General features: G+C 36.3%; 1 protein-coding gene across 2 annotated transcripts in view; it reads right to left on the bottom strand.

The window, feature by feature from the left end:
• Nucleotides 1-25,652, bottom strand: part of SNCA (synuclein alpha) — a gene marked incomplete at both ends in the record, with an annotated part of 126,691 nt that overhangs the window by 94,341 nt on the left and 6,698 nt on the right. For both annotated transcript variants that reach the window (XM_079716037.1, XM_079716038.1), the window contains 2 exons: nt 15,516-15,658; nt 22,988-23,029. In XM_079716037.1, coding sequence (XP_079572163.1) covers nt 15,516-15,658; nt 22,988-23,029 — 185 coding nt within the window. The remainder of the gene's footprint in view (nt 1-15,515; nt 15,659-22,987; nt 23,030-25,652) is intronic.

Raw genomic sequence — 25,652 nt, 5'->3', positions numbered from 1 at the left:
GTACTGTTCTCCATAGTGGCTGTATCAGTTTACATTCCCACCAACAATGCAAGAGGGTTCCCTTTTCTCCACATCCTCTCATTTCACACATTCTTACAGTTTGTCTTTTTAAAATTAGGATCAGAAATTCTGGGTAGTTGTTTTTTTTTTAAAGGAAACTATAGCATTTCTATTTGCTTTTAGAAGAAGGAAACAGTCCACATTTAAATGAATAAAACTCATTTTACATATACTTAGTGAGTATTGGAAATGTGCTTGGCAGGTCTGAAGAACAGCAAGAAGCCCAGTGTAGCTGGAGGGCAGTGTATAAGGGGTAAAGGGACAGGAAATGAAACTTAATGAAAACCAGATGACATAGGGCCTGTACCCACAGGAAGGATCTGGATTCATTCTATGTGTGATGGGAGGTCACTGGGTGATTGAGAACAGGGGAGGGATGATTTGGTTTGTTTCAAAAGAATTACTGTGGTGAAGAACAGACTATCTAGGTTGTGTGAGTGGAATTAGGGAGCTCAGTCAAGAGGCGAGGGAAGGAAAGTAGGTGAGAAATGATGAGGGCCTGACCTAGGGCAGTAGCAGTGGAAAAGGGAGACATGGGGAGATCAGGCATATATTTTGAAATACAGGTAAACTGATTAGCTAAAGGCCTGGATGGAGGATGTGAAAGGAAAAGAATCAAGGTTTTGGCCCAAGCAACCAAATATGTACGCTATATCTTGAAACGCTAAGAGGACTAAGTGAGGAGAAATTACTGTGCATTTCAGTAGTTAGGGAAAGTTTTTGGAGTTCTGAAGGCTTGAGCTGGGCTTTTTAGCCTGGATAAAATTCAGACAGGAGGCATAAAGCCCTCTCAAAGGGAAGGCAGAATTAAAAGTTACATATTCTGTTAAGTAACTAGAAGGTATTTTGAAGACACTTGTCTGCCTTGACTGAAGAGTTTTCTTGAGTAACTGTGAAACATATGGTTGAAAAGAAAGGAAGGCTGGATAAAGAAGGGCCTTGAATAACAGGATTAGACCTTGGGGCTTCATTCTATGGGTAACGGACAGCCACTGGCTAACCTGGCTAGTAACTTTCAAATTTCCAGTATACTATATTAAAGGAAGTACTGCCAAAAGCCATTTCATGTATTCCAAAGATAGAGATTTATGGAGATGCATTTATAAAATGGTTGAATTCTGAGAAGATCAGGAAGATTTCTCTAGAAAACGCTACCATAAGTTGCAGTTTACACACATACAATCCACACCCACATTCACACACACACACACACTCTGAACCACCCGTCATAACATGAGCACCTCCCACCCCATAAGTCTTTACAGTTTCTTTTTATAAAGGAATCAATTAGTTTCAAATAAGGAAAAGGAATGTGTAAAGGAGGAAAGAAATTCTATTCTTTCTATAAAGAATGAAAACACAAATATTTGTTAGATATAAGAAATATACTTTTTTTCTCAAACAGTTCCAGGATATTTATCACCTAAAAAAATAGGCACTTTGTGGAATTTTTTACCCCCTTAAAGCCTTAATTTTTTTTCTTATAGTTGCCTATATTTTTTAAGTGTGAAAACCTAATTTCTATTTGCAACTGAATTCCACTTCCAAATACATACATTAATGGTTCAATCCTTGTTACATTTCAATAAACCTTAGGTCTAAAAATATAAATTTATTTCAAAATGTGACCCTAGGCATTTGGAACGATCAGATCTGCTAGTTACTATTAACCAAAGGCAGTACCTATTAACGAGATGATACTTGAGGTTACAGAGAGTCTAAAGAATGTAAGGTCCTCCCAGTCCAGGGGCAAGGCCTTTGTTCCTGTGTAAAATAAACTGAACACTGTGGATGGAGTTATCTAATTCCAATAGAAATAAACCGACTATAGTAAAAAGTCTATCCAAAAAGTTACACTTTTACAACTTCCTAGATATTATGAGACAGGTTAACAAAAACATTGAAAGGTTGTTTGTAAGCTTTGGAGATTTGGGCATGCTGTGGCGAAACCATATTGAAATGAGAAAGGCAAAGTTTTTAGGATACATGAATATAAGAGGATGACAGCTTTCTCAGAGCCCCAAATATTTATAATCAGATTTTGTTATAATATTTGGCAAAGTCAGATTGTGAGTAAGGCCCTAGATGATCAGATATACTTGCCAAAAATGAGAGAACAAAGAAATGATTCAATTCACTTGGACAGAAGACCCCATTACTCCTCGAAAATCTTTGTTAAAATTTATCTTGAAATTTGGATGTGGAAACCAATATTATTAGATAACAAAATAGAATTGCTGAGATAGTATGTTAATTTGGTTTGATAATTGTGATCAAGAGGAATAAATGGAAGAAGTGTATTAAACCAGATATTTTGAGAAAGAATAAGAGACTGTGAGTGCTATGATACCTCACTCAGAGACAGCATTCCTTCCAACTGGAAGGGAAGAGAAGGAGGTTAGGGAAGAAATCTTCAAGCAGGGTCCACAATATTAATACACGAATAGACTCCTACATATACTCATCACGATTAACAGCTAGATGTCCATGCCTAGAGCATAAGAAATTGGTCTTACATACCTCTATATTTCTGATGATGCCTGGCACAGGAGTTTACACAGAGCATAATTTTAATAAATATGAATCAGGTGAATGGATGAATAAACAGACAGGTGAAGGATGAACAGCACATACTACAACTGTATTTTCAGTGTCTATGAAACTAAGATGATTTTTTTAAATCAGTAGAACAGATATAAGCAGGAACTAGGGCACTAGGAAAGAAATTAGTCTCTTTAAGTCTCATTATGGTTAAAGCAGAAGAATGCTTAATCACATAAATGTTGAATAGTGTGGAATATTACAAATACCACTTATTACGCCTTTGTTATGAATTCAATACATACTTATTAAAGGAAATTGAAGAAAGTGTAAGTAAGCAAAGGGAAACAATAAAATGACTATAATCCGTGACCCAGAAATAGTCACTCAGTTGCAGTGTTTCCTCAAGGAGGGCTTTTTGTGGTTGGTACGATGCCTGGGGAGCACTACTGGTATTTAACAAGTAAGGCCCAGGGCTGGGAAACATCCCACAGTGAATGAGAGAGTTCCCCAAAGCAAAGAATTACCCAGCTGGAAATGCAAAGAGTGCTTCACTGAGAAAAACTGAAAGCCGGGTGCATTCACCTCAAGATCTTTGTACACACGTATAACACACACGGTTGTTTTTGATAAAAATAGATTATACTATACAAACTGTTCATATTGTTTATTATATGTTCTTTCCACTTAATGCAGCAAGAGCTTCCTTCCTCTCCATCAATTATTCTTTTACACCAACATTTTGATGACGGCCCAGAGTAACCACTGTATGGATCAACCATAATGTATTTAACTAAGTCCCTATTGTCAAACTTCTAGCATTTTTTTAAAAGTTAATATTATAATCAATGATGAGGTGAGCATCCTTATATTTAAGTTTATGATCATTTAAATTCTTTGAAATGAAATTGTTGATTTAAAGAATATGCATAATTTCAATGCTTTTAATAGAGATTTCCAACATGTCCTCAAGAATGATTTGTATCAATTTTTCGCCAACCATATTGTTGGAAGGACATTTCCAACATAAAGTTGCTGAAAATGTAACACCAACTGAACCCCAGCTAACAGTTGGTTCCCTTCCTATCCCACATCCAAGTAGAAGGTGCAGGGACTCATAGCTGAGACAGTGAAACTAAATCATTAAAGTTCAAATACCAGACCCTTTTGTCTTATTCCATCAGTAAAGTATAAAAAGAAAAAAGAGATTTTCAGGGGAATAGATTTGAAGTGGAGCATTAGAGTTTGTCTTCTCCCGTGAACCCTCCTCTGTGGAGGCACTCCTCATGAGGTTGGGGATGTCTGTGAGCAGGGAGACTGGTGTCTTGTTCCCTGGCGATATGCTGCCTGAGGAACAGGGCCTGCTGAGCTTTCCCAGTGACGGCAGAGTGTGAGCTAATAACTACAGAGACCTGGTGGCTGACATATACCATAGGCGAGTTCAGACTCAATCTCTATCACCCCTGCACACCCTGACTTCTAAGAGTTAAGGCTGGTGTGGGAAGGATTCCTAGGTTTTCCCTGGGTCCAGATCAGGCCTTGGAAAGTGTTGGCAGGCTCTGGCCAGCCAAAATGTGGAGACAATGACATGGTGGTCCCAGACGCCCGAGGTGAGCAGGGGACCAGCCAGGCACATTGAGGCCACATCAGACAGTCACCCAGGATATCAGTGGCTGTGTGGAATGAAAACCAGAAACCATCAAGAGCAAGGATATTCCTGCCCCCATTCCTTGTCCTTTCACCCTTTGCAGACCTACCATCCCATTTCAAGTGAACTTGGGGAGAGGGAACTTTGAGCTCATGTTAATCTCTGGCAACAGATAAATCTTGAATTTGATTGAATATTTATACAATGAGTCTGTTTTATACTAAAACTAACTAAAATAAGATTAAATACAAGTCCTTAAACATTAAACTAGGCCTTAGCGCTTATCATGAAGGTGCCAAAGTCAGATGAGCATGGGGTTGTTCCTCCTCTGGAACTGCTCCCTTTCTAGAAAATTAGCTTGAGGAGAACCTCTCTGGCCTCTTCCCTTTGATGAACTTCCTTGCCTTTGAGTAAAAGGGAAAAGGGACAAGAAGATGACTCAGCCAATTTTCACAGTTGCAAACTACTTAGACCTGCCCCCATCTGGGAGCTTTGTCAGGATTTGGTACAAAAGCTTCATATGAACAGAGTCCTCTCTTTGGCCTTGTCCCAAGGGATCTTATAGAAAATGGGTATAAAAGAAGAGGATTTGGATATGGGGTGCTGAGTCCTGGTAATCTCTCTAAATACGTCTAATCCAGAACCAAGAAACAAGGCACATTAAGAAGAGGAAAAGAGTGAGTGGGGGGCTTCCCTGGTGGCGCAGTGGTTGAGAGTCCGCCTGCAGATGCAGGGGACACAGGTTCGTGCCCCGGCCCGGGAGGGTCCCACATGCCGCGGAGCGGCTAGGCCCGTGAGCCATGGCCGCTGAGCCTGTGTGTCCGGAGCCTGTGCTCCACAAGGGGAGAGGCCACAACAGTGAGAGGCCCGCGTAACGCAAAAAAAAAAAAAAAAAAAAGAGTGAGTGGGGACAGTTTCAGTTAGCCTGGGGCATCTCAAACCTGTGTTCCACAGAATACCCAGAACTACTCTCCAAGGGTTTTGCATCAAAAAAGCAATAGGAAAGACAGCAACTATATCCCTAACACAACATATTAGGGCTCTAGATTTTCTTTAGTTTAAAAGAGATTTTTAACTTTGTTTACTCCAGTGTTTCCCAAAATTGTTTCTTTCTAATTATAACATGTATGTAATAATCAGTGGAACCATACTGGGGAAATTGAACACAAAATAATAGTAGTATGACTTTATTTTATTTAATAGACTGTTCAGTGAATGGTTTTTCCTTTTTGTGTTTACAATTTCCGTGTTAAATATCATCAAAATATAAACAAATATAGAAGAGACCTTCTATAATCATATATCTAACACAACTTAGAGAAAACATAGGCTCCTCTTAGCAAAATGTTATAACTACAATGCATTGCAGTTGGTTGTTTATCTTTTGTCTGCCATACCTCATTTCATTCACACTCTGACTCTGTGCAGTGACTGGCCAGTTACAGATCAGTAGGTTTGGTTTAGAAAGGTTAAATGAGTTGCCAGAAGTCTGGCAATGCGAAATTGAACAAACTGGCCTAAAATTCAAGCCATTAAACAAGGACTCAAAACATTTTGAACTCATTTAATCCAACACTGTTATTTCACAGAGGAGAAAATCCATGCTCAGAGAGATAAAATGGCATCATCCAAAGAGACAAGACCAACTCCATGTTCCCTGACTTAAAGCACATGCCCTCTGCACTAAGCCATGCTTCTCCTATAGCTGACCAAATCCAATGGTGTGGGTAAACCAGGAACCCAGTACAAAGATAGAGGCCAGCTGGCTATCATGGTAGATGAAACAACAGATAGAGAGCAGCTTTAGTCAGAACACTTGTGATCTGCGTCAGACACAAATGTTCCCTTCCCTTTGCAGGAAAAATACCATGGAAGAAGGATTGCTACTATAAGCAGTTATTAGTATTTAGTGCAGATTATTATTTTTAAAGGTGCCTATCTTACATACGTTGCAATGTTAGAAATTAAAGGTGAAGTATTTTTAATGACATTATATGCTTTGTGTGATAATTATATTAAGCCCCAAATTCAGGGACATAAGTAGGAAGCATGTGCCTCGTCCATTTCTGCTACAGATAGTATATAATACACAATCCACTGAGTAAAAACTGGGGCCTTAAGGCAAAGCTGTATGTACCAGAAAACCCGTGTGGCAAGAAATAGTACAGTGTATAATGAAAGGGCAATTTTCTGCTTTTTTGAGGATCCCCAACAATCAAATAGGATAAAATGTGTATACGTGTTAATTGGAGATGATTTGCTAATATGGCTTCTCAGACTTACATCATCCCCTTGTAAGCATAGAGAGTTAAATTCTATGTGATTTTCTTAAATTATAAATTCACATTATTCTTCACAATCCCCAAAGCTGCAACTGAATTCATTCTTATGATTGGAGTTCCAAAAACACTCATCATACCATGTAGTTGTGAAGAACACACAAGAAAAATAAGATAGCTTCCACCTCTAACCAGGAAGATAAAATATATATTCTATTTTTTTGTTCATTCGATTGTTTATTTACTCAACAAACATAATTTCTGTCTCAGTGTTCTTTGTATTCATGTACACTATAGTTTTAATAAGAATTAAATAATACTTTTCTTAATACATCTGTTTAGTGACACCAGAATTACCTGGTAAAGAGGAATATTTAAGTTGTAAGATATACAAATGTTCGGTAAAGTTTTTTTATAAAAGACTTACCTCATATTTGAGTTGACAAACTACTCATTTTCCCCTCATAGAAGAACAATTAGATTGATAAGATGAATAGCCCAACTCTAGTTCCCATAATTACATATTCGCATGCACAATCAGCATCTCATTTATCTTATTTCTGTTCCTCTAAAATTCAAGTAAACATATTTTGTTCTACATTTGTGTATATTTTGAATATTTTGAGAACCTAGGACCTCTTTTTCTATTGTCTCTTGATAAAGCAAACACCACCATCAAACATCTCCCTGAAAATTAGAAAACTAAAAGCCTTTCTTTCAAGGGACAAAAAAATCAAATTATTCTTACTTTTTAGGAACATACAAGTTGATCATCATTGAAGTGTGGAATAAGATTACTGTAAATCATAATAAATAAACATACCTTATTTCTTTTATTCCTGCCACTTAAAATTATTAATGTTACTAATGTTGTTTTTCATTGAATTACAAGGTGGAAATATGGTTCAGATGGTAAAAGAGCTTTTAAAAAAACACTGAAATTTGAAATCATCTGACACATAATAATATCTGATTAATGAAACACTATCAAAAATATCATGTCATCTTGCATGTGAAGGGACGGTAGCAATACACCTTAGCCACAAGCGCAATGACAATGAGTTCATAAAAGTATGGGTATTGCTCTCACACTGCATTCAGCAAAATTGCAATCCATGTTAAGCATTTATGAAGGAATAAACCAATCGCACAAATATGATTTAAAGCTATTTGTTGGTGTGCCTTGGAGCAGTTCTATCATACCCTTCTTATAATATATTTCTCTAACAAACAAAACTATCATCACAATTGGTTTTCTGAGACTGAAATTGGATCTGTACTCATGTATGTACTGCAGGGTTGTAATGCTTACACATTATTGTTTTATGACAATTTTAAAATTTATTGTTTATTGTTGTATTACACAATGCTTACACTGGTCCTAGGATTCAGGTGGAAGTGTTTTATATTTTAGTTGTGTCTAAACAGCTAAAATATTGTAGCTCTTATCTCTGTGTGCGGTAATTTCACAGTCTACTGACAAAAACAAAATTTAAAGATAATATTTACTGAGAGGATAAGTCTCTCTCATTTCTAACAGAAAGCATTTTTTTCCCTATAATGGATATATACTTGTTACAAATACATGTTCTCAAAGACCAAAGATGCTCCTTCTTCCCAGGGGTAAATACATCGGTCGCCTGCCTGGATTGCACATTTCCTGAAGGCAGGAGCCATCCACGTGTTATTCGCCTTTGTATTCCCCATAGTGCCCAGCTGGGCATCAGCACATACAAAGTACCCATTAAATGACTGAATGCTATTGAATTTTAATGAAAATTTAACCATAAGCCTATGTCCCTTACAATCTTATATATAATTACAGGGTGCTTTCCTACTTACAACCTTACAAGATTAAGGGTCATTAAGAATCATGATTCATCCATCCTGAACCCAGTGAAATATTATTAGATACACAGAAATCCCATCATAATGGATGAGTTTCTTAGTGGAGACAGTTTACGTAACACTAGTAGACTTTCACAGGAGTATAGAATATTGACTTTTACATACCACATTGCAAACTATTACTGATTATATTCATTTTGAAACAAATCAATTAGGTCAATTAGTTTTTTTCTTTATTTACCACATCATGCTTTCATCTAAGATCACAATGATATTAGCCGTATACACTGCTTCCACCACAAACACAAATCAGGCAGAGCATTGCGCCTCAGAAGTTTTTTTTTTTTTTTTTTTTTTTTTTTTTTTTTTTTTTGCATTACGTGGGCTTCTCACTGCTGTGGCCTCTCCCGTTGCGGAGCACAGGCTCTGGACATGCAGGCCCAGCAGCCATGGCTCACGGGCCCAGCCGCTCTGCGGCACGTGGGATCTTCCCAGACCGGGGCACGAACCCGTGTCCCCTGCATCGGCAGGCGGACTCTCAACCACTGCGCCACCAGGGAAGCCCCTGCGCCTCAGAAGTTTTAGTTTAGGTTTAAATACAACTAACAGTCATGTTGGTTATGTTCTAAGGTCAAGCACAAGGCAAGACTCAAACTTCTAATTATTTGAGAAAATACATTGTGTCAATCATTAATAAATATTAAAGGAAAAAGTTTACTGTAAATTAAAATACTTCACTAATGTTGACATCTCTTATTACCTTCTTATAAACAATGTTAAGACCACGTCTGTGATATGTGTATGCTTCTTCAAAGAAGTCTGAAAGGTTACCTGTGACCTTTGGCTTATTTGTGAAATCAGTAGCAAATGAGCTAGCTGATTGCCAACGTTCATCATCTGATTAATCATTTAATTAGAAGGTCAGTAACACTCAAGTGTTTAAAAATAAATTTGGATCAAGCTAAACACAATGGCTCTGGTAAGTCAAAGGAAATAAGGACACTTAAATGTTATAAGGACACTTAAATGTTATAGATCACAATGTCAAATCTGAAATTTTTCATTTCTGCTTTGTTTTAGTCACCTAGCACACATTTGGTGAGCTATCCTCTTACAAATTAAGGCAGGATTACAGATTATGCATGCTTCTATACATTTGACATCAATATTTTCTGGGTAACTGTGCTGGGGATATTAAAAATTGTTTATAATATGATCTAATTTTTCCAAAATGGCACTGCTTAGGAACTTTATTATGATTCTGAAGAAAAAAATAAACAGATGAAACCTGAATATTTCAAGTATCTGAGGCCATAAATATTTCAAGCTTATTTCTTCCATAAAACCTATTCATCTCCATGTAGATAGGGCAGTGCCTAAATGGGATGTGATAATGAAGTTGACTGCTGTACTATTTGTCAGGCAGTGGCTTTATAGCTTATTCAGAGCTTTCACTCTCTACATGTGCAGAAAATTACAAAAATATAAACCTCAGGGACACCGAGGATCCAACTGTTCTAGGGCATTCCAGATAGCATTAAAGAGATGCTCATGTATTCAATAAGGATTTATTTGAGCAGCAAACACATGCAGAGCACTATTGAGGGGCTGGAATGGAGCAAATGCTGTAGTTAACCACTGTATATTGTAAACACAGACGCACTACATATAACTCTTACTCAAGTGCCTTTCTTTTATAATATTCTTGGTACAAGAAGATCATTTGTTCTCAATAGAAGTGGGAAACATAAATTTTATTTATATAACATCACTGTTTGTTTGAACTTAAAACTTGAATACTTCTGCCAATGCATTTGTAGCTTGTTTCTATTGTGCTAATCAGGTGAATGAGCTTCAGGAAATGATTTGTATGGCTGGTAACCTCTCGTGTGTACATAGGTAAAAACAGAGATCAGTAGATGTATTATTCTGATGTATTAAATAAAGAAGCTTATAATATTTGAATACAAAAAATTCTTAAAATTTGGGACATCCTATTTGTCATTTAATCTAGTATCTTATAATTAGAAATTATTACTAAGGGTGGCTTCATTCATATGATCAAATTCACAAAAACACTTAGGTATCTGTGGTCATACCTCTCATCAAAAAGAGATGAGTACACCAGAACAAGCATTCCTGAAGAGATGAATTTAGCAAATAGAAAGAGAAAAATAAAAATGAGTACTAGAGCTCTTGGTTTAAAAAACACACAAAAGGCAGGAAAAAAAGAAAAGAGAAAGGAAAGGAAGGGAGGAAGGGAGGGAGGGAGGGAGGAAGGGAGGGAAGGAAGGAAGGAAAGAAGGAAAGAAAGAAAGAAAGAAAGAAAGAAAGAAAGAAAGAGAAAGAAAGAGAAAGGAAGGAAGGAAGGAAGGAAAGAAGAAAGGAAGGGAGGGAGAAAGGAAAGAAGATTTGTCCCCTCATCAATCTGGGAATGATGGGCCAAATACCCTCAAAGGGCATGTAGGCTGAACACCAATGCAGCCAGTCCTTTTGCAGTGTTCCTGATATTCAAAGGGAGAAACCAACAACCAAGAGAATGGCACAGCCACTAATCCACTTCAACAGGCTAACACCTAGTAGCCCTGCTTATCACATTCCTCTTCCACCAAGCCGAGTGAAATGCATCACTGAATCTCGTTGATATTACTTCCTGTGTAGTCTTTGAATTAATACATTTCTTTCTTTTTCCTTCACCAACACCCTGGTATTCACAATCATCTCCTCTTCTTATCATAGCCCACTAACTGGTCCCTGGTTTCCTCTCTTTCCTCTTTTTAATCTGTTTCCCACCCTACAGGCAGAGACACCATTTCCACAGGCAAATTTATAAACTGACATCCAGATTAAGTGTTTAAAATGTTTTAATAGGTTCCTGTATTTTTAGAACAAAGAACAATGCTTTTATCATGGCCAACTGTGACATGGCCCGGCTACATCCTTATTTTCTCTGGTCCCAGCTGTCCTCTTTGATTTGCCATGCTCCCCTCCTACCACATTAGATTTCCTCTTGCTGATGCTTTTACCTGGAATGCTTTTCCTCTAACTCTTACTTCTGAAAATTGCTAGTCATTTTTTGGATCTCAGTTCAAACATCACTTCCCCAGGGAAGCCTTTGTATTGCCTCCCCCTCCCCCTTACCCTGCAGTAGCTGGGTCAAGTCTCGAGTTAGATATTCTTGGCATTATGTACTCCATTGCATTTATCACAGTTTATAACTACACACTTATTGTGTGGTGATTAGATGATTACTACTGATTTCTGTCACTAGACTATAACCACAATGAAGAGAAAAACTGTATGGGTTTTCTTATCATTTTAACCTCAATATCTAGCAAATTTTCTGGCACACAGTGAGCAAGCATTATTTCTTCAATGAATAATGAGTGTCAAAATGGAAGTCATTAACAAGTGGTTAAAGCAACAATAAAGTGCTTATTTCCATTCACCAGCATCACTTTGATAAGAGTTTGAAGGATTAAATTATTTCAAATTTCATAACGAACAAATTCAACAATTTTGTTTAAATTCGGGAATTTTTGGCATCCCGTAGATGTGGCCAAAATGAAAGTTTAGTAGCATCTTCCTTGAATTATTACAGAAACTCAGAACTTTATTGCTAAATTGGGATTTAACAATTTTCTAGTATATCCCTCATTATACAAGAAAGAGTCTTATGAGATATTCAAAAGGTCATTTAGCCTGTTCGTGACAGAGCAGGGATGAAAATCAGCCACTTAAACTCCCAGTTCAATTTTTTTTTGCTACAACTATGCTGTAATTTCTAGGCTTATGGCTTCATTTTCATATCAGAAATTTGTAAGACCCTACAAGTACCCATAAGAGAAATATCTCCAAATGGTTAATTTTGTCACATCATTTAGATTTCTGCTTTAAAAAAATTAAAATAAAGAGCAATATTTTTAGAAAGGTAAAAAGCAAGCCCAATTTTGTAAGAAATGAAACATTTTCATGCCTTATTTGCAATTCACATTGTATGCCTTAAATGAGGGTGAGATGCAGACGGTGCATGCTTCCCTGGTTTCTTAATATTCTGAAGTAAAGAATTTTCCCAGTTAAACCTGGTTGTCCAAATTTCATTTATGAAAAACCAAAAGGAAGGTAAATTTTGAGGAAGGGGTTGGAGAAATGACATTAGTAGATGGAAGAGCACTGCTGGTATCCAGTCTATTACAATTGGCTATGTGACCTTGGACTGCTTACTTCCCCTCTGTAAATTTCCTCATTTGTACAATCAGGAAGCAGATCTAAATCATGGGCTCTGTCTGTTGATGGGCTTCCATGATCCCACTAAGCCCTTTGGTGTGTGTATGTGGGTGTACATTTTCTGGGAAGAGGGTCCATAGTTTCTATTATGTTGGCAAGGATCTGGGACACAAAACACATTAACTGCCTTTGTGCTAAAATCTGAGGGTCCCTCTGAACTTTGGAAATGGAATAAAGCTATACATAGAATTATAACTTCAGATGGAAATAGGAATTAGTATAATTATTAGCATGAATAATAAGATAGTTTGAAAAGCATAGTCTGTACAGAGGAATACTACTATCATCAACCATACATTCAAGTATTAGCTGAAGAACTTCACTGGAATCCCAGTCCAGATTTTCCAGAAGTAGCATCAATTGTTCCAGACAATGTAACTACATGTGATAAAATCTCAATATGTCACAGGTTTTCAGTCCTTCCTTTTTATTGACGTTTTAATGATCCATCAAGATAGGCCTGCTACATAGGATTACATGGAGTGGAAACAATACAGAGTAGTCTGTCAGCAAATAAAGATACTTTCTTATAGTTTTCAGGATATCTATTCCAAAACATTTTGATGATAACTTTTGGATGGTTGAAGAGCCATGCTTGCTATAGTACACACATATTTACTAAAGACACAGAAATAAAAGTCACTTTCTTATCACTGATTTCCTTCCTTCCTTCCTTTCCTTCTTAATGTAATAAATATTCCTTAATTGTCTCCTATGTGTCAGGGCACTCTTCTAGACACTTGTGAAATATCAGTGAACAAACTAATATCTTCTACTTTCGAGGTGCTTACATTTCAGAATGGGAGAAATAAAATAAATGATATGCATAAAAATAAGTTAGCTATTATTTTTAAAGGTGATAAATGATTTGGCCAAAAAAAAAAAAAGAGTAGGGAAATTAGGAATACCAGAGATGAGGAGAATGGTTCCAATTTTAAATAGGTCAGAGTAGGCCTCACTGAGAAGGTAGTGATTAGTGAAGACCTGAGGAGATGAGGGAGTGAGTCAAATGTATAATCTTGGGGAAGAGCTTTCCAGACAGTGGGAAGAGTCAAGGCAAGGGTATGCTTGATGTGTTCGAGGAATAGCAAGGAGGCACTATAGCAGGGAAAAAGCGAAACTCATTCTGCTGCTAATCATGCTACTGACAACGGTTTAACCTCCAAAATATACAAACAGCTCATACAACTCAACAACAACAACAAAAAACAAACAACCCAATCAAAAAATGGGCAGAAGACCTTAATAGTCATTTCTCCAAAGAAGATCTATGGCCAGTAGGCCCATGAAAAGATGCTCTACATCACTAATTATTAGAGAAATGCCAATCAAAACTATAATGAGGTATCACCTCACACCAGCCAGAATTGCCATCATTAAAAAGTCTACAGATAATAAATGCTGGAGAGGGTGTGGAGAAAAGGGAACCCTCCTGCACTGTTGGTGGGAATGTAAGTTGGTGCAGCCACTATGGAAAACAGTGTGGAGGTTCCTCAGAAAACTAAAAATAGAATGACCATATGACCCAGCAATCCCACTCCTGGGCATATATCCAGACAAAATTATAATTAAAAAATATTACATGCACCCCTATGTTCATAACAGCACACTTCACCATAGCCAAAACATGGAAACAACCTAAATGTCCACTGACAGATGAATGGATAAAGAAGACATGGTACCTATATACAATGGAATACTACTCTGTCATAAAAAAGAATGAAATAATGCCATTTGCAGCAACATGGATGTAACTAGAGATTATCATACTAAGTGAAGTAAGTCAGAAAGAGAAAGACAAATACCATATGATATCACTTATATGTGGAATCTAAAATATGGCATGAATGAACCCATCTACAAAACAGAAACAGACTCACAGACATAGAGAACAGGCTTGTGGCTGCCAAGGGAGAGGCGGGGAGGGAGAGGGATGCATTAGGAGTCTGGGGCTGGTAAGTGAAAACTATCACATTAAGAATGGATAAACAAGGCCCTACTGTATAGCATAGGGAACTATACCCAATCTCTTGGGATAAACCATAATGGAAAAGAGGATTAAAAAAGAATGTATTTATGGATATAACTGAGTCACTTTGCTGTACAGCAGAGATTGCCACAGCACTGTAAATCAACTACACTTCAGTTAAAAAAAGAATCATTCTGCTGCTGTTGTCAGGAAATTTGTAAAATTTCATCTTCCAGTTGACACTTCATTTTCTATTGTTTACTTGTTTAAAATGAATAATAACTCTTGAATAATCTTCCTAGAGTCTCATATTTGTCAAGAAAGGCAAAGTCAGAATTCTTCTGAGAACTGAAAAACCACCCCAAAACAATGATCTCTGGTTGGTAATGTAGTTTAAGTCTCTCAGTTTCCACAGACATATGTTTGGCAATGAACTGTTATGTAATAAGCAAATGTGCCCTTTAATAAGAGATGATGTCACTATAAAGAAATCAAGTAAAAGATCTTCATTTTTGAACATTTAGAGATTGGGCACAAAGCATTTGCTATACTCCAACAAAGAGAAATTCCAAGATTCATAGCTAACATAAAAGCACCCATTCTTTCTGAATGTCACTGTTCTTTGGGACATTTGTTAAACTGTCCATTTCATTAACTTTTTTCCAGAAAATAAAACAATCATGATTATTGTACAATTTTCATGGCATTTATCTGGGTGAATACCTCCAAAAAGAATACACATATAAAGGTAGTACTTTTTTATGAGGGAAGGTCACTCAGCCCTCCCACAAGTAAGCATCTTATTCCTGCCTAGTGCCTTGACTGAAAACTCACCGTGATCCACAAGCTTACATATAAAACAAAAAAATGTACACAGCCATACCTTGCCCAACTGATCCTTTTTGCCAAAGCCAGTGGCAGCTGCAATGCTCCCTGCTCCTTCCACTGTCTTCTGTGCTACTGCAGTCACCCCTGTCACCACTGCCTCTCCAACATTTGTCACTTGCTCTTTGGTCTTCTCAGCCACTGGAATAAATCAAGAATGACAGATTAAGGGATGATGATGATGGACCGATCGCCACTTAAAATAATTTCATTTCCACTACACATCAACTTCTAAAGGCCTATATTTGCACACGTAGATAGCTAAAGAGTAAGAAGAAATAAAAGCTACTGAGATTTCTAAGTGAGCGTGGCTTAGCCAAACATATCAATAGAATCTTTGCTAAGATAGTCTGTTGTAATCATGCAGATATTAAGAGGTGTTGCAAGCTTAATGATCACAAATTTAGAACCATAAGCAATTTCAGTTTGGTTTACTTTTTATTAAGGAAAGTTTACAGAAAGCAATGCTTACAGGGGCAGTTGTATCGAACTTAGCATGAAATTTATTTCTTTATTTCAATTTCAATGCCAATTCTTTGATCTCACTCAGCATGTTTGTTTCATCACACCTTCTGAGTCACAGAACACATATGCGCTCTCACACGTTACCATCGGAAATAAACAAGAGTAAGGGAAGATTATGAAGGAACTTTGATCCTTTTATGAAACATCACATAGTTGAAACAGAAGGGGTTTTAGTGATGAGATTGATTTTCAACCATTTTAATGGGAACAAAAGAGCTAAAGTATGAAAATGAAATGGTTTGTTGAGCACACTTACAATTTCTTTTCATTAAAAAATATAATATGGTGATTCAGTAGGTTTTTAAAAATTAGTTAAAATTTTAAGAGGGTATAAACAGTTTGGGATTAGACTTAGAAGAGACTTAATCTCACATCAAAAATCCTCTAAGACTATATCTGATATAACTGTTGATTTAATCTTTCTATATTACCTCCATACAAATATCAAATAAAGGAAGTTGCAATTAAAAAGTTTGTTTCAATTAAATGAAGAGTTTTATGAAAAAGAGGTAAAAGATGAGATTCTGCACTGTTAAACAATTTCAAGGTCAACAGAGAAACTAAATAACCCTTCACCTAAACTTTATAACATTTATACTCATAAAGCCTGGGTCTTGCATTCTTACCTATATCTATGTAATGTTTGCCTTCTTTTCTGAGGAATCCAATGAGTTGCACTATGTTAGCTGTTAAGTGTTATGTGCTAGTCACATGATTATTGTACAGATTTCATGTCACCAGTTGGGAGAGGCCAGTGATTAAACAGTAATCGTGTGGACAAAACAACTAGGTTTTGAAAACACTATGTAGGTCAAGGAAGCTGAAGAGGTCTGTAAGGACAGAGTCTCACTCCTCAGTCTAGGCAATGTGGGGAAGCAGAAGTGACCCTCGAGTCTAAAATCAGGAAGGGTTCACAACAGGTGATATGGTTGATGCCTGCTAACTAGTCATGGCTATTCTCAATGCAAAGTTCAGTTTAAATGCCGGTGAAAAGCTGTACTGGAAATCTCATGTTTTTAAACATTTACAGAATGTTGATGCTTTAAAAATAGTGAATTATGGGCTTTAAGTTTTCATTTTTTTCTTTTCTAAGAACATGAATAGAAAATTTTACTTGAAAATGAACATTTCTTGTTACAAAATCTCAAAGACAAATATAAATTTTGATCTTTTTACAGATTCGTTTTTCTGCCAGCCACGAAAGTTTATTTTTATAATTCTAGATTTACATACATATACACTTTTTTAATGCACATAAACTACACAGCAAAATGCACTTTGTACTTCATTATAATTTTATTAGATTTTACCACTGTAAGAATAAGTAAATCAGTTACATTACAAAATGGCAGTGTTTACATATAGCAACGATAGGCACATTTTAAAAGATTTCTGTAGGACTTGATTTATCTAATGGATTATTCACTGACCTCGAACTCCTTTGTTAAAACCCACCTCAAATGTCAACCTCCATGTTAAAAACCTCTCCTCCCAACAAATGTCCTTGTTCCTCCTCCTGTGATCCCATAAAATTTTAGGTATATCTTTACTACTGAACTGCTGCTTTTCACCATAATTGTTCCTTGCCCACTATGTCTCTCCACCTCCAGCATGCATATACGTGCGTGCATGTACACATACACACACACACACATACACACATGAACCCCAAAACCCATGTTTACATTTTGTCATCCCGGAGAAGACTCAAAAATTCTGACTTTGTCAACAGTTATCCTTGCAGCGCATCTCCACAGCCTCCATTAGATGGTAGTATTAGTTGTATTCTTTTTTTTTTTTTTTTTTTTTTGCGGTACGCGGGCCTCTCACTGTTGTAGCCTCTCCCATTGTGGAGCACAGGCTCCAGACACGCAGGCTCAGTGGCCATGGCTCATGGGCCCAGCTGCTCCGTGGCATGTGGGATCCTCCCGGACCAGGGCACGAACCCGTGTCCCCTGAACCGGCAGGCGGACTCTCAACCACTGCGCCACCAGGGAAGCCCCTAGTTGTATTCTTTAATTTTTACCACAGGCTCTGAACCTTGAAACGTGCTGATCTGCTTTCTCAACCACATGGTTTCTCCTTCAACTATTAAAATGGAAAGCTGTTACTCTACATACGCTCCCTTCATACAGCATAGTCTACAACTGTCTGATATCCATTTCTTATAAAAATCATACTTCATAACATCCCATCTACAGAAGGTCCCTTGAGGGCAGTTTATATATATCTTGGATTGCAACAGAGAAAATGTAAGCTTGTTTTTTTATTTCATGATTAACTTAATTTTTTTTAACATCTTTATTGGAGTATAATTACTTTACAATGTTGTGTTAGTTTCTGCTGTATAACAAAGTGAATCAGCTGTACATATACATATATCACCATATCTCCTCCTTCTTGCGTCTCCCTCCCACCCTCCCTATCCCACCCCTCTAGGTGGTCACAAAGCACAGAGCTGATCTCCCTGTGCTATGCAGCTGCTTCCCACTAGCTATCTATTTTACATTTGCTAGTGTATATATGTCAATGCTACTCTCTCACTTCGTCCTAGCTTACCCTTCCCCCTCCCCATGTCCTCAAGTCCATTCTCTACATCTGCATCTTTATTTCTGTCCTGCCCCTAGGTTCTTCAGAACCATTTATTCTTTTTAGATTCCATATATATCTGTTAGCATACAGTATTTGTCTTTCTCTTTCTGACTTACTTCACCCTGTATGACAGACTCTAGGTCCATCCACCTCACTACAAATAACTCAGTTTTGTTTCTTTTATGGCTGAGTAATAGTCCATTGTATATATGTCCCACATCTTCTTTATCCATTCATCTGTCAATGGACACTTAGGTTACTTCCATGTCCTAGCTATTGTAAATAGTGCTGTAATGAACAATGTGGTACAAGACTCTTTTTGAATTATGGTTTTCTCAGGGTATATGCCCAGTAGTGGGATTGCTGGGTCGCATGGTAGTTCTATTTTTAGTTTTTTAACTAACCTCCATACTGTTCTCCATAGTGGCTGTATCTGTTTACATTCCCACCAACAGAGCAAGAGGGTTCCATTTTCTCCACACGCTCTCCAGCATTTATTGTTTGTAGATTTTTTTTTTTTTTTTTTTTTTTTTTTGCGGTACATGGGCCTCTCACTGTTGTGGCCTCTCCCGTTGCGGAGCACAGGCTCCAGACGCATAGGCTCAGCAGCCATGGCTCACGGGCCTAGCCGCTCCGCGGCATGTGGGATCTTCCCGGACCGGGGCAGGAACCCGTGTCCCCTGCATCGGCAGGCGGACTCTCAACCACTGCGCCACCAGGCAAGCCCAGTTTGTAGATTTTTTGATGATGGCCATTCTGACTGGTGTGAGGGGACACCTCATTGTAGTTTTGATTTGCATTTCTCTAATGATTAGTGATGTTGAGCACCCTTTCATGTGTTTGTTGGCAATCTGTATAACTTCTTTGGAGAAATGTCTGTTTAGGTCTTCTGCCCATTTTTGGATTGGGTTGCTTTTTTGATATTGAGCTGCATGAGCTGCTTGTGTATTTTGGAGATTAATCCTTTGTCAGTTGCTTCACTTGAAAATATTTTCTCCCATTATGAGGGTTGTCTTTTTGTCTTGTTTACGGTTTCCTTTGCTGTGCAAAAGCTTTTAAGTTTCATTAGGTCCCATTTTTATTTTTGTTTTATTTTCATTTCTCCAGGAGGTGGGTCACAAAGGATCTTGCTGTAATTTATGTCATAGAGTGTTCTGCCTATGTTTTCCCCTAAGAATTTTATAGTGTCTGGCCTTACATTTAGGTCTTTAATCCATTTTGAGTTTATTTTTGTGTATGGTGTTAGGGAGTGTTGTAATTTCCTTCTTTTACATGTAGCTGTCCAGTTTTCCCAGCACCACTTATTGAAGAGGCTGTATTTTCTCCATTGTATATTCTTGCCTCCTTTATCAAGAATAAGGTGACCATATGTGTGTGGGTTTATCTCTGGGTTTTCTATCTTGTTCCATTGATCTATATTTCTTTTTTGTGCCAGTACCATAGTGTCTTGATTACTGTAGCTTTGTAGTATAGTCAGAAGTCCAGGAGCCTGATTCCTCCAGCTCCATTTTTCTTTCCCAAGACTGTTTTGGCTATTTGGTGTCTTTTGTGTTTCCATACAAATTGTGAAATTTTTTGTTCTAGTTCTGTGAAAAATGCCATTGGTAGTTTGATAGGGATTGCACTGAATCTGTAGATTGCTTTGGGTAGTATAGTCATTTTCAAAATGTTGATTCTTCCAATCCAAGAACATGGTATATGTCTCCATCTGTTTGAATCATTAATTTCTTTCATCAGTGTCTTATAGTTTTCTGCATACAGGTCTTTTGTCTCCTTAGGTAGGTTTAATCCTAGGTATTTTGTTCTTTTTGTTGCAATGGTAAATGGGAGTGTTTCCTTAATATCTCTTTCAGATTATTCGTCGTTAATGTATAGGAATGCAAGAGATTTCTGTGCATTAATTTTGTTTCCTGCTACTTTAGCCTCCATGTGTTTGTATTTTTTACATTTTTTTTTCCTGTAATTGATATCTAGTCTCATAGCATTGTGGTCAGAAAAGATACTTGATATGATTTCAATATTCTTAAATTTACCAAGGCTTGATTTGTTACCCAAGATATCATCTATCCTGGAGAATGTTCCATGAGTGCTTGAGAAGAAAATGTATTCTGCTGTTTTTGGATGGAATGTCCTATAAATATCAATTAAGTCCATCTTGTTTAATGTGTCATTTAAAGCTTGTGTTTCCTTATTTATTTTCATTTTGATCTGTTCATTGGTGAGAGTGGGGTGTTAAAGTCCCCTACTATGATTGTGTTACTGTCGATTCCCCCTTTTATGGCTGTTAGCATTTGCCTTATGTATTGAGGTGCTCCTATGTTGGGTGCATAAATATTTACAACTGTTATATCTTCTTCTTGGATTGATCCCTTGATCATTATGTAGTGTCCTTCTTGGTCTCTTGTAATAGTCTTAATTTAAAGTCTATTTTGTATGATATGAGAATTGCTTCTCCAGCTTTCTTTTGATTTTGCATGGAATATCTTTTTCCATCCCCCCACTTTCAGTCTGTATGTGTCCCTAGGTCTGAAGTGGGCCTCTTGTAGACAGCATATGTATGGGTCTTGTTTTTGTATCCATTAGCAGGCTCTCTGCTAATTGGTGGGGTTGTGTTCCTGTCTTGCTAGTTGTTTTGCATGGGGTGTCCAGCACTGGAGCTTGCTGGTCAGTGAATGGAGCTGGGTCTTAGCATTGGGATGGAGATCTCTGGGAGAGCTCTCACCAATTGATATTACATGGGGCCAGGAGGTCTCTGGTAGACCAATGGCCTGAACTTGGCTCTCCCACCTCCAAAGCTCAGGCCTGACACCAGGCCGGAGCACCAAGACCCTGTCAGCCACACGGCTCAGTAGAAAAGGGAGGAAAAAATAGAAAGAAAGAAAATAAATAAAATAAAATAAAATGAAGTTATTAAAATAAATATAAAATATTATTAAAATTTAAAAAAAAGAAAAAAAAAGAGAGCAACCATACCAATAAGCAAATCTACCAATGATAACAAGTGCTAAAAACTATACTAAGATAAACATAAAAATCAAAAACTAGTCTTTAGCATACAGCAAACCCCAAGTCTACATTTGCTCCCAAAGTCCACAGCCTCGATTTTGGGAATCCTATCCACAAGGCCACGAGGGAACTCCCTGTTTTTATTTTATACCTTAATTTTTGTCATAAATATGTATAAAATAGTCATATAAATACTTTTCTCCACTAGCTACAAAAATGTAGCTCTGGATAGATCCACTATAAAGTGATAGTAAGTAACACCTAGATAATATATACTATTTGCCTTCAGTATTCTATGTATTTATATATATTCATTCACTGAATTTTTTTTACAGATGAGGAAACTGAATCACATAGATGTTATGAATCTTGCAGAAAAATCACACAGCTAGTAAGGGGTAAGCAGAAATTCGAACTAAAGAGGTCTTGCTCCAGTGTTTATGGCCTTAACCACAATACGGTATTAATATTCCTGTTTGATTTTCCCAATTTCTATTTTATAATTTATCAATAGGAGCATGTTATTTTTCTGAAGGCTTGTTATGTTTACTGTTTTCTGATGATATGAATTATATTTCTGATTATATCTCTTGTTTTACCACACCTGTCAGAAAGCTTGGAGTATGTACAAAATGAAACTCAATCACAGCAAGTCTGTGTGGGCTTTAAGGTTGTTAAATTGTGATTTTTCCCTGGATTTTGCTATTTCTATCATTATCCTCCTCCTCTTCCTCATTATCACCACCATAATTTTCGCTATTCATTTACTCTAATCTTCTTACAGACTTATTCAAAATCTTGGTGAAATTAGGCCAAAAAGAGATAAATACAATAATTAATTTACTGATCATCCCCAGGGTGTTTCCTAAAATGTCTTCTGAATCATCAAGGAAATGTTATAATTCGTATATTGTAGTGTCAGAATATTTCATTATACTCTACAGAAAATTTTAATTCATTCCTTGAAAATGACAATCCTTATACAATATTTATGCTATTGGTTTGCCAAGAACACTAAGATGGTCTGAATACTCAAATCTACACTACTATAAATTAAACAATTAAACTGGTTAATTCAGTCATCATTCTTGACAGTTACACACATTGAGCTTTATTTATTTACAACAAATACTTAAACTATTTAAAAATATTTAATAAAGAATCAAGATTTTTAAAAAAGATTAAAAAAAAAAGAATCAAGATTAAACAAAGCTGATGTTCCCTAGTATGCTCCTCTATGGGCAGAGTGGTTATTTACATTTACATTCTGAATGATCAGTGCTAGGGCTATACTGCTTACTAGATATTTTCAATATCATCCCTGGATATAAGCTCCACAAAGCTTACCTGTTGTCACACCATGAACCACTCCTTCCTTAGTTTTGGATCCTATAAAAACAAACAAATTGAAAACATAAGTCTCAAAGTCACCCTTACTGCTAATGAGCTACTTTGAAATACATCTAATGGAAAAACAGTATCTCAATCTTCAGAAGCCCATGTGTTAAGATATCCTCAGGGGGGCAAAAAATCTAAAACAAAGAAATCCAGCAATCACTACAACAAATAGAAGAAAGCAAAGCTAACAGGATACTTTCCAATTATGATTTTAGCACACAGTGATGACTTTTCAACCCCGTGTCCCACTTCACCCATCAACATACAGAGGGGGAAAAAATGGTGAGATAACACTGGGGCTGGGTGGGAAGGTGATTTTGCATTCAGAACTGCAGAAGTTCTACCAAAGTACAATACAAAAGAGAGATTAGGTAACCCATGAAACATAAACAGATGGGGGAGGGAGAGAAGGAATTCACATTTGTTGAACACCTATTATGTAAAAGGTATTTTACATCTCATCTCATTTAAACTTTGTAATACCCATTTCATATCATGCCTATTTTATTCCATATGAAGCAATTACAAATTAAAGTTAAATGATTTGCCTAAAGTCACATAGGTAATAACTGGCTACAACCACATTCAAATTAAGGGCTCTATGACCCTAAGCCCATATTTTCTACGAAGCCAGGCAAACCTTTAGAAGGAATGCAGTACTTTATCATTCAAGTATGATTAATGCCAGCTTCAAGAAGTGGCAAGATAGGAATTTTCCCCAATTCTTGACCATTACTAAGCTTTTACACAAGAAATTGATTAATATGTCTTAAAACTAAGTTTGTGAACAATTTTATTCATAAGCCCTTTAATGTTGGATTTTTTAGTGTAATTGATACCAGCTTTTTCATAAAATGTTTTTGAAGAAAATAACAACAAAATGAAGATTCATTTGAAAACTACCCTATAAGTCAAATAAAGTAGTTCTATTAGACAGAGAAGAATGTAAGGAAATTAGGACATAAAAACTTGGAAATGATTTAAACCTATATTTGGATATTAAGATAGTCACCAATCTTCAGTTTAAAAATGCACTGACTTATAAACCCTTACTAAGTATACTAGAAATAACTGTAGACACATTTTACAACAGGAAAAAAGTATAAGAGGGCCTCAGTTCCTTATCAAATAAAAATCCTTACCAACAAAATTAATATATAAGATTAATTAAATAATCTCTAAGAAGCTGGTTCTTAAACTGGAGAGTGCAGCAGAATCAATTAAGTGGAAGTAAGGTTAAAAAATGTTGACTACTGAGTCAGAGTTTCAATATTCAGTAAATATCAGGTACAGATATTTGCATTTTTAATAATCCTCATGATCTAATGCAGGTAATACATGGATCAAATTTGAGAAACACTGGTCTGAGGCAGTTTCTAGTTCCAAATTTATTTAGAAGTACATATCAATGATATAAATAATACGATGATCAATAAGATGATTTAAATAAATATACATGATCATATTGAAATTTTTCATTGAATTTTTTAATAAAAATATATAAATAAGGCATTAAGTATAACTTGCATGCATTATATTTAAACTTACACTGTACAAAACAGTCCAGCTAAGTTTCTACATTTAATAAAGCAATTTATGTATATTTAAGAACTTCCAATTTGAATGTATTTAAGGACCTCTAATAAATATAGAGCATAAAATGAAATACAGCCTTGTAGTTAAGAAAGTGAGCTCTGGATTCTGATTTTCTGGATTTAAATCTTCACTTCACTACATAATAAACAAATATACATCACACAATCAACATGAAGATCAAAGCAAATAATACACGCACAGGTCTTAAAACAGTGTTTAGTACATAGTACTTAGTAAGTGATAATTGTTATTATTTTTCTTATATAATATTTGTAAAGAGATTTTCAGTTTAAAACACAGGACAAATCACCATGTCATAAACTCATATAAATGAAATTGTGCAGTTGTTAAATATGTTAAAGGTTATAGGATAGTATTTTACATATATGCAATATGAAGTGTGTGTGTTTGTGTGTGTGTGTATTTTTCAGGCAATGATCACTTTGCATAGTATTGTGGAATCATAAAATGACTGCACACAAACTGAGGTGAAGCTATAGAAAGTGATCTTAATAATCAATGAGGAAAATTCTGATTAATCAGTGATAAAAATGACTGTTGTTCCATGACCTTTAAAATTTTCTGTCAAAACATTAAAAATTCTTCTAGTCATTTAAAAATGTACAGGGAAATTAAAAACTAAGTAAAGTAATATTTATTTTGTGTACTGTAATTTAAAACATTGAAAAGTGTTTTATTTCTTTGTAAAAAACTTATGAGTGGTTTAAACAGTGCTTGTCTTCTCCCCATTGTATAACTTTCAATATTAAGCTGAGCATCTTTTCTAGGTCTTAGAAAACTGTAATACTCCTTCATAAGTTTGGGTCAGTTTCCAAGATCTTAGCTTTTGTATTTTTAATGTCATGATATCTCTCTGATGGTTTCTTTCATGTGAGGTGTTTATATGGTACCACTTCCTCTGGGACAGCTTCAGCCTACTCATCACAAACACATTTTCCACTTATGTTGATACCTTCACCTTCGAGAAGTTCCTCTGGCTGCATATCAAGAGTCTCCT

This window comes from Hyperoodon ampullatus (assembly GCF_949752795.1).
Source record: "Hyperoodon ampullatus genome assembly, chromosome: 1".
Lineage (NCBI taxonomy): Eukaryota > Metazoa > Chordata > Mammalia > Artiodactyla > Ziphiidae > Hyperoodon > Hyperoodon ampullatus.
The sequence above is the reverse complement of the archived record's forward strand: the minus strand, read 5'-3'. Positions and strand labels throughout refer to the sequence as shown.